The sequence below is a fragment of the Sinocyclocheilus grahami genome, unplaced genomic scaffold (assembly GCF_001515645.1).
Source record: "Sinocyclocheilus grahami isolate Dianchi unplaced genomic scaffold, SAMN03320097.WGS_v1.1 scaffold1512.1, whole genome shotgun sequence".
NCBI classification, from domain to species: Eukaryota; Metazoa; Chordata; class Actinopteri; order Cypriniformes; family Cyprinidae; genus Sinocyclocheilus; species Sinocyclocheilus grahami.
In genome coordinates, this window is record NW_015506691.1 from 90,440 (window position 1) to 101,685 (window position 11,246).

The window sequence follows — 11,246 nt, forward strand, 5'->3', positions numbered from 1 at the left end:
AATGACTAGGGCTAAGGCAATGACAAGGGCTCCGTAAGGTAGCTATCTCTAGGAGAGTGATAAACGCTGAAACAATACTCGGCAGAGGGAAGGGATCAGAGTGAGTGTTAAATAGTGAGGGAGTGATATGAAACAGCTGGGTGCAATCAGTGTAAACAGGTGTGTGCAATTCGTGCTGAGTGCAATCAGTGCAATGCATGATGGGAAATGTAGTCCGGGGTGATGTGCAACAGTGTGTAGTGCGAGAGTCAATGAATAGGAAAGTTTGTGGACCGGATTCGTGACAGGAAGTATAGCTGAAGTACAATTAAAGATATACTATATCAGTGTATTTTATTGTGCTAAAGTGAAACTGTTGCAAGTATAGTTCAGGTATTTTGCATTTAAAGTCTGATATTATTCAAAGATCATACAATCCTCATCAAAAGAAACACATTTTAGACTTAATATTAAGAAAAGTGCATTGTGCACAAGGTATATGCAGAATAAAGTTGAATGCTAATTTTTATATCAGTAAGTCTCGAGTTATCTGTCAGCGAATATGTTAAAAGATTTGAACTATACTTAGTATGAAATAAATATATAGGGGACTTCATGCAATATGTCAAACCTTTTAACCATTTGGGGGGGGAAAATAGCAACGCTGTTTTGTAGATGTTGCTTTTTAATATAGCATCAGAAGAGAAAATGCAACTCATGCATCATAAAGATTTGTAAAAGTGCATTATACTGAATGTTAGCCATGCTTGAGACAGGAAGCCAAATCAGGTCACTAGAGTAAAGCAGCAGTGCTGAACTCTGCTGGAAACACTGTGGGCGTCTCTTGCCCACCTTTTCAAATGTAAAAAGCACCCATGCATCACTCTACCCATATTTGGAAAGACTGACTGGCATTAAAGCGTGAGCTCGGATTTACAGCTGATGCATGATTTGTAGACAGAGTGCTGAGTTTATATAATACTCGTCTATAAATGATTGAGGTGGAGTTGCTTCATGGCAGACTTTTAATGGAACGTGATAAACGCTCTGCACGCGCCGCATGAGCAGCACAGTCCGGCCGGCTAAACATTAACTCTGAAACTGTGATCCAGCACTCAGACTGAGCGAGTGGCATTGATTCAGTGAGTCAAACACTCATGTTTCAGATAACCACATCCAATACGGACAAAAAACAAGCATGCACGCTTGCGTTTTAAAGCACGCACTATTCTGGACCTACACTGCTGTGCAAAAGTTTGGAAGAATTAAGATGTTCGCAAAGAAGTCTCGTCTGCTCATTTAGTTGATCAAAAATACAGTAAAACAGTGAAATATTATTAAAATTTAAAACAGCCGTTTTCTCTGTGAATATCTGTTAAACTGTAATTTATTTCTGTGATCAAAGCTGAATTTTCATCAGCAATTGCTGCTCCGTATTTTTGTGGAAATACATTACCATTCAAAATTCAGGTTAAATAAGACATTTTTTTTTTTTAATTCAGCAAAGATGCATTAAATTGATCAAAAGTGACCGTAAAGACATTTATAATGTTACAAAATATTTCTATTTCAAGTAAATGCTGCTCTTTTGAACTTTCTGTTCATCTGTGAATCCTGAAAAATAAAATGCATCACGGTTTCCACAAAAATATTAATGTTTTCAACATTGATGATGTTTCTTGAGCAGCAAATCAGAATATTAGAATGATTTCTGAAGATCATGTGACATTGAAGAGTATTTTAAACTGTAATAATATTTCACAATTTTTACTGTATTTTTGATCAAATAAATGCAGTCTTGGTGAGCAGAAGACACACACACACACACACACACACACACAGAGACACTCACTCACACACACACAGAGACACACACACAGACACAGAGACACTCACACACACACACACACACAGACACAGAGACACTCACACACACAGAGACACAGAGACACAGAGACACACACACACACACACAGACACAGAGACACACACACAGAGACACAGAGACACTCACACACACACACACACATACACACACACACACACACACACACACACACACAGAGACACTCACTCACACACACACAGAGACACACACACAGACACAGAGACACTCACACACACAGAGACACAGAGACACAGAGACACACACACACACACACAGACACAGAGACACACACACAGAGACACAGAGACACTCACACACACACACACACATACACACACACACACACACACACACACACACACAGAGACACTCACTCACACACACACAGAGACACACACACAGACACAGAGACACTCACACACACAGAGACACAGAGACACAGAGACACACACACACACACACAGACACAGAGACACACACACAGAGACACAGAGACACTCACACACACACACACACATACACACACACACACACACACACACACACACACAGAGACACTCACTCACACACACACAGAGACACACACACAGACACAGAGACACTCACACACACAGAGACACAGAGACACAGAGACACACACACACACACACAGACACAGAGACACACACACAGAGACACAGAGACACTCACACACACACACACACATACACACACACACACACACACACACACACACACAGAGACACTCACTCACACACACACAGAGACACACACACAGACACAGAGACACTCACACACACAGAGACACAGAGACACAGAGACACACACACACACACACAGACACAGAGACACACACACAGAGACACAGAGACACTCACACACACACACACACATACACACACACACACACACACACACACACACACAGAGACACTCACTCACACACACACAGAGACACACACACAGACACAGAGACACTCACACACACAGAGACACAGAGACACAGAGACACACACACACACACACAGACACAGAGACACACACACAGAGACACAGAGACACTCACACACACACACACACACACACACTTCTTTCTTTCAAAAACATTTTAAAAATCCTAATTATTCCAAACTCTTGTGTACATCTAAGCTATACTCATTCCACACACATGGATCATCTTGTTAACTTATCTGTGCTCTCCATCCAAACACCTCTGTTATTGGTGAAATGTTTTGTCGTCAGATTAATGTAACTGTTTAAGATCTAACAAATCACTATAGGAACATCTGGCTGTGGTTTCCTTGCATCCGCGTTACAGGGGAAGTTACTGTAGGCTCACATTGACGTGAAAGCCAAATCTACTGGGAAACTTGTCACCGCAGAAAGAAACAGAAGATTTATTTGACAGCGGTTATTCTATATATGTTGTTATAAAGTAGGTCAAGTAGGTTGACCGATTTCAACATCATTACTTCTTAAACACACAGCTCACTTCAGTCCCAGCAATTACAGCCTTAAATGAGAGTTTTACACCTCTTTGCATCACTGAAAGACATTCAAATGAGATCACATCAGTGCTTTACTGTCGAAAATGAGAACAAGGGACAATTGTGTTCAAGACAGCAGTCCAGCGCAAAATTCAGCATCTTATTGATTAACCAGCCGCAATCTAGTTTAACCAGGTGCTTACTACAGACAAATGAACTACGCTTACAGCGGCTGAAATTCATCCTCAGCACATTTCCATACAGGAGGTTTCAGAAGATGACCTTTGGAAATGTAGAAAACTGAAGATATGTACATGTCTGACAGTTTATATGCTTAAAGGAATAGTTCCCCTTACCAAAAAGTAGTATACTTCAAGTTTATTTTAGTAAGTATACTTAAGTAATGTTCAAGTATATTTTTAAGTATACTTTATGTAGCAAGTATACACATATCAGTGTACTAGTAGTATACTTGTAAGTGTACTATTTCAATACTCCTTGGGACTAAATTGGCCCACTTTCTAGTATATAAAAGTATACTTTTAAGTATAACAGTAGTAAACTTTAAGTACACAACTAGTTTACATCAACAGTTTTAGCTTGTACTGCAACTATACTAAAAGTGAACTTATATGCTGATAGTTTACTAATTAAATACTTGTAGTAGCATTTTTAGTCTCAGTAAACTACTAGTTTAGTCGTTTTATACTGCAAGTATACTCGTAAGTTTTCTTTAAGTGAACTTTACGTCATACTTTAAGTATACTACTACGTCCCTATTTAGATATTAATTTGTATATATTTTGTTACATGAATATCTGAACATACAAAACATCAAAAGAACAGGGTATCTGCTTGTAAACAAAAACATTTTATTCCAGCTTCATGCATTCTTTTTTTAAACACTTGAATGTGGATAAGTTTCATAAATAATAATAAAAAAAAGAAATAAACAACATTTTGAACAAAAAGCTGAAAAAAGGCTATGAATTAGATTCAGAACGATAATCAAAATTCATTATTACCTCTTCATTGGTCGACATTACATCGACGTTGCACAGTTTTGATGCTGTTTTATGTCTGATGATGGTGTTAGAATACACGTGGAAGCATCTGTTGTTTCGGTTTCTTCTTCACTTGTGTTTTTTGGAAATTCTGCACAGAAGATGTGTACTAGCGCCAGCTACAGTTTAACAATGAAAACACGGATTCTAGGAACACAAGTATAGCTCAAATATATTTAGACTTTTGCTAAGTATAAGTCAAGTATACTTAAATGTAATTTTAAGTATATTTCTGAGAAGTACATAAAGCCCATTTCTGAGAAGTACATAAAAGGTAGACTAAAACTATACTTTCCTATTTTTTAGTTTAAAAGAAGTATACTAATAGCACACTTGAATAAACTTTTTTTTCGTAAGGGTCAGACAAAAATGAACATTAGCTGGAAATGTGCTCATCCTCAGATGATCTGAGATTAGGATGAGTTTGTTTCTTCATCAGGTTTGGAGAAATGTAGCACTGCATCAGTGTCTCAGCAATGGATGCTCTGCAGTGAATGGGTGCCGTCAGAATGAGAGTCCAAACAGCTGATAAAAACATCTCAATAATCCACAAAAATAATGGCAAAGAAATGACAAGTAGAACTAAATGAACAATTTTGAAGTTGAAATAGTAAAATAATATTTTAGTAAAAAAAAAAAATTACTGTCAAAAAAATCTGCCCCACTGGGTTTGTTTTGTGATGATGGTTTATGGTTGTTCCGTGTTGGCTGTACTTTTCTTCTGGTTCCACAGGAAGACCTGTGCCGTTCTGCTGAAGTTAGTTTCACAAACCACACCGAGTTTCTCATTTTCCCAACCACACAGTACAATAGGTCTGCTCTGCCAACTCTTCTTCTCACATCATTCAAGGCCTTTGTTTCTGGAATAAAACAACTCACTTCATTATCTTGTATTGCTGGTGTTGTGAGGAATTGTGGAGCTCTGTGTAGCAGAAAAAAGAGATGGAGAAAGAGCAAACACTTTGAGGTAACTGAGGTGTCTACATTCTGAGTTCTGATAAAGTGGAAAAGTGAACAGAAAATGTGAACAAAGTGTAAGAATAATGTACAAATTATATATTGCATAATCGTTGACATCATCAGAAGCACTGAGAATCAATGACAGCAGATGTTAAACATAGATGAACTTCATCAGATTTTCTCTCAAACTCCGTCTGAGCTAATCGTGTCTCATTACGACAGCAGACATCAATCAGTGCGTATATGAGTCATATTTCATATGCATTGGCATGTCCACTTTACCGTATTTGTCTCTGAGATGAGAATATAGGAGTGCCATACACACTCACACACACACACACACACACACACACACACACACACACACACACACACACACACACACACACACACACTCACACACACACACACACACACACACACACTTTGAGAGATTTGAGAGAAAATCTGATGAAGTTCATCTATGTTTAGCATCTGCTCTCATTGATTCTCAGTGCTTCTGATGACGTCAAAGACCTTCAACCTCAGATCAGACCCACAGCAAAGAAATCCAATAAACCAATCCAATCATTTATGCAATATTCTTACACTTTGTTCACATTTTCTGTTCATTTTCCACTTTATCAGAACTCAGAATGTAGACACCTCAGTTACCTCAAAGTTTTTTCTTCATCTCTTTTTTCTGCTACACAGAGCTCCACAATTCCTCACAACACCAGCAATACAAGATAATGAAGTTGGTTGTTTTATTCCAGAAACATAGGCCTTGAATGATGTGAGAAGAAGAGTTGGCACGACTCTTATGAATGTGATATTTATTGTGTTTTCTGTCAGTTTGCGTAGGTTTGCAGAAATTCCACACTTATGCTGTCTCTGAAACAATAACACAAGAGCCGTCACTGAGGCTGTAATCTGGAAAAATCAACCTGTGCACATCATTTATCTCCAAAGAGTGCGTGTTTTTGACCCTGTGGTTTTCCATGAAGTCTTATAAGGGTTTGCCAAACTGCCTTCATTCTTCTCTGACGTCATTCTCATAACTTTCTATTTCTTGTAAATCCCAAAGGCACCGTCATCCTGTAATAATGTACCAGCTTCACACTGCATTCAGCTTCTCCTAATGCGGCTGTTTTACTGTTATGGAAGCACTGAACTTTTTTTGTGTGTGTGTGTGGTAGTGATGCTGAATTAATTTTATTTGTTTATTTCCAAAAATCCGAGATCGCTTCTCTTTTGCAGTGTTTTACAGTTTTTTATTTTTTTATTTTTTTATTTCACACACAAATCAAAGAATTGCACACACAAAATTCAAAACGCCTCACAGCTCTTGCAAAATGAAGCACTGCGTGCAAAATATCACAAACACATCTCAAACGCAAACATTTGTCTTATGTTGCAAACACCTTTGCCATAATCTTATATGCACAGTTATTCAAAACCTAAAGCTCTTCTTTCATGAGCTCCTGTGTACATTTCTGTTCAAGATTGAATATAATTGTCAGAGAGATGTTGAGAAATTCATGGCAACCACGAAAGCAAGATTGAAAGAAAAGAAACACATCAAGCATGTGTAGTTGTGTAGATGTGTGTTTATAGGCCTATTCTTCTAATGTGAGGAGTTAGTGTGAGGCACTGATGAATTAGTGAGCATTTTGATTGGTTGTGTTTAAAAAAGGAAATCAAGATATTTCCTGTCAGATTTTTGTGTTACATTTTATGAAATTGAAAGCTGAGTCAAAGGCAGAAAATTAGTGTGTGGTTTTGCAGATTTGGTTTTTAAGAATTTTTTTTTTTCATCTAGTTGTCACGGCAACATTTCTCATTTTCATTTAGTTTAACTTGAAGTACTAAAATAATTTAAAATAAATAACACACACACACACACACACACACACACACACACTCACTCACACACACACACGGCTGTGGCTGTGCATGCAGGACTCACATGCGGAGGACAACCTGCTGTAGCTTTCAGTGAGTAAACAGTATTTAATCAGGTTTTTATTGTTGACATGAAACATGATGTGCTCACAAGTAGCTGATATTTCCTTCTCGTGGTGTTACTTTAGATAGGACTTTATCTCTTTGGCAGCAGAGTTAATGTGTGACCCGCTCTTCTGACCCAGTTGTGAAATAGACTGGCCTTGAAGGACCTTCTGGGAGGGTTTTGTGAGAAAGCAGCTTATCTCAGCTCAGATGCAGGTATAAAACACAGCGTTCAGCTCGAGAGTCAGTGTGGATTTACATGAACCTGCGTCTTCATCATCATCATCATCATCTTCAGTCTGAGCTCGTCTGATCAACATGGGTGTCGCGTACAGCGTGGGAGAGTAAGTAACTCTTCGTCAGAGACAATCACTGATCATGCATAATAAAGCTTGTTAATCAGCATCAATGATTCCACGTAAATCCATTAACAGCCACTGAATCTCTTCATTGCACTAAAGGGTCTTTATAGTGGAATAAGTGTAATGCTTATCAAACGAATAAAAAATGATTCTTTTAAGAACTGATCACTGAAAGCTTCTTTGGGGAAGTTCTGTATTCATTTTATTTCTTTGTTTCCAAAGATTCTGCGTGAAAGTGCTCAAGTTTTGTCAGAAGTTGAGTTAAATTCGAGACAGGGTTATTAAATTTAACTAAAACTAATAAAGAATTGTGTTACTTGAAATAAAATATAACGGAGATAAAATAAGATATTAAAAAAAACTTTATTGTGGTTTACTTTAACTTGAAGTACTATAAAATAACTAAAACGAAATAAACTCAAATATAATAATAATGTAATGAATAATTATTATTAACAAATATTTTTATATAAATTATTATTAAATAAAAAAATTCATAACTAAAACTGAAAAGAATAAAAACGATATACACGTATTAAAAAAAAGACTAATAAGAATACAAATTTGCCAAAACTAGAAATAAAACAAAAACCTTTGTTATTATTACAACTAGTGATATTGTATCAAATATTAATACAAACCATGACAGTATCTCAATGATCACTGGTTGTCAGAATCGTTCTCTACTGTTAGGGTTAGTCTTTTTCCATTCATTTTTTCCAATCAAAAAACAAACAAACACAAATGCACAGAAAATGCATGGTATTCTGTGAGCGACCGCATTAGTGAAAGTATTTTCCAGTGGGTGGAGGTCAAAAACTCTCCTGCGAGCAGTGACACACTTCCATCAGCCCATATTTGGCAGATCTTCCTCTTCTGTCTCACTTTCTCTAAAACGAAAGTAGAGTTGAAATGTGAGATGGGGGCAAAGCCATTGGTGGAGAGATGAACCAGTGAGGAGGAGAAACACTGTATAAACTCACTGTTCACGCCGCTGTCAAACAGATTCAGAAAGTTCAGCAGATCAGAGACAATCAGTCAACATGAGGCCAGTGCAGCAGAGCATTAAGATCTTATACTACGCCAATAAATCCGAGGAGCCGTTTGTGGAGGTGAGCTTTGAAAGAATGAGTGTTTTATGACACAGTGTAAGCTCAATCCCTGTGGGATTCATTGGGAAACGCACATGTGCCGCTCTGATAGAAGAGAAAGAGAAACTAAAGGAACATGCATGCGTTTTAGGTTTTAACTCACGTTGCTCCTCTGTTTGCCTTCAGATCGTCACTGTGAAGCAGCAGAACAAGCGGCGTCCGAGCGTCTGCAGCTCCGCAGACTCTGAATCTGATGACCTGCTGCCCGTGTTAATAGACCACAGTCAGATTCTGAACGAGCATCACCTCGAACAAGTAAGTGCGCTTTTATGAGATGATTCATTGAAATATGCATTTAGATTAAATGAATGTGTGTTGCGTTAGATGTGTATATTGATTGATAATGTGCATATGTGATGAATGTTCACAGCTGATGAAATAATTCATTGAAATATGTGTCCCTGGAGCACAAAAGCAGTGTTAAGTCGCTGGGGGATATTTGTAGCAATAGCCAACAATACATTGTATGCCATTTTTAATAATTTTTTTATGCCAAAAATCATTAGGATATTAAGTAAAGATTGTGTTCCGTGAAGATATTTTGTAAATATCCTACTGTAAATATATCAAAACTTAATTTTTGATTAGTAATATGCATTGCTAAGAACTTCATTTGGACAACTTTAAAGATGATTTTCTCAATATTTAGATTTTTTTTGCACCCTCAGATTCCAGATTTTCAAATATTGTCCTCTCCTAACAAACCATACATCAATGGAAAGCTTATTTATTCAGCTTTCAGATGATGCATAAATCTCAATTTCAATAAATTGACCCTCATGATTTGTGCTCCAGGGTCACATATATGCATTGCATGCACTGCTGAAGGTGTGTGATGCACTGATGGAGTGACTGATGTGTGTTCACAGCTGATGAATCACATCCCGGTGCGGACTCAGGGTTACTCTTGGAAGCTGGTGTACAGCACAGCGCAGCACGGCACCAGCCTGACCACTCTATACCGTCAGATGAGAGAGCTCGACAGACCCGTCCTGATGGTCATCAAAGACACGGACAACCAGGTACAGCCAAGAGATGCATTTACATTCATGCATTTAGAGTGCAATGCAATGGCAGGATTATTAGACGACAGGTGCACATGTGTTATTCATCTAACATGCAGCATCAGTCAAAATGTGAATATGTGCATTTATATAAATTCACTTCAACTGTGTTTAAACTCTGTGTGAATTATTTCCCCAAAAACAGTATTTCACCTAGTATTAAGCAATTTTTTTTAAAGTCTATTTACAGTATTTAATATATGCTAAACAAAATATATCTTATTTAATCATTGCATTCATGCATTTGGCAGATGATTGTATCCAAAGTGACTTGCATTGCATTAAAAGTATATATTTGATCAGTTCATGCATGCAAGGGTTAATATACTTAAATAAAATTAAACCATTATAGAATTGCATTACTTAAAATGAAATAAATTATAAAAATAAAATATAAATAAGTATATATTAATACAATAAATATGAATAATGAATAAAATATTTTAAAATCATTGAATTTTTGTCTTTTTGTTTACTTTAAATGAATTGTCTCACGTTGTTTAGTTTAACTTCATGTGCTAAAATAATTAAAAGTAAAACTGAAATCAAATTAATAAAACCTACTGTTTAGAGACTATAGAATGAATAAAAATTGTAAATTAAAATGTCATTAAAATTTTTATATAATTCAAATGAAAATAGAAAGTTTTTTTAACTAATTAATTAATGAAAAAAATTAATAATAAAAATTATAAAATCTCAAATATACTAAAATATCACTGGTTGTTAGATCCATTCTTTATTGCTTGAGTGCTTTTAAATTTTTTTACAATCAATAAACAAACTGACTGTGTTGTGCAAGCAGACAAAGCCTAGTGTAAGTGACAAGTGATCGAGCTGACATATTGATCTGATAAAACAATCTGTTGCTCTGAATCCTCAGGTTTTTGGAGCGTTCTCCTCCGACCCGTTCAAAGTCAGCAGCTACTGCTACGGGACGGGAGAGACGTTCCTCTACAGCTTCAGTCCGGAGTTTCAGGTAACTGCTCTGCTGAATTACTGATCATCCGACCGAGCGCTTGTACGGTTCTGGTTCTGGTTCTGAGCCTGGTTCTGGTTCTGGTTCTAGTTCTAGTTCTGGTTCTGGTTCTGGTTCTGGTTCTGAGTCTGGTTCTAGTTCTGGTTCAGGTTCTGGTTCTGAGTCTGGTTCTAGTTCTGGTTCTGAGTCTGGTTCTAGTTCTAGTTCTGGTTCTGGTTCTGGTTCTGGTTCTGGTTCTGAGTCTAGTTCTGGTTCTGGTTCTGAGTCTGGTTCTGGTTCTGGTTCTGGTTCTGAGTCTAGTTCTGGGTCTGAGTCTGGTTCTG

At 37.2% G+C, this 11,246-nt stretch overlaps 1 protein-coding gene across 1 annotated transcript in view; it reads left to right on the plus strand.

Annotated features, from left to right (window-relative positions):
• Positions 1 to 8,724: 8,724 nt before the first annotated feature.
• Positions 8,725 to 11,246, plus strand: part of ncoa7a (nuclear receptor coactivator 7a) — a 9,239-nt gene continuing 6,717 nt past the window's right edge. Inside the window, exons 1-4 of the mRNA XM_016257135.1 lie at positions 8,725 to 8,841; positions 9,007 to 9,135; positions 9,750 to 9,902; positions 10,828 to 10,923. Coding sequence (XP_016112621.1) covers positions 8,773 to 8,841; positions 9,007 to 9,135; positions 9,750 to 9,902; positions 10,828 to 10,923 — 447 coding nt within the window. The 5' untranslated portion in view covers positions 8,725 to 8,772. The remainder of the gene's footprint in view (positions 8,842 to 9,006; positions 9,136 to 9,749; positions 9,903 to 10,827; positions 10,924 to 11,246) is intronic.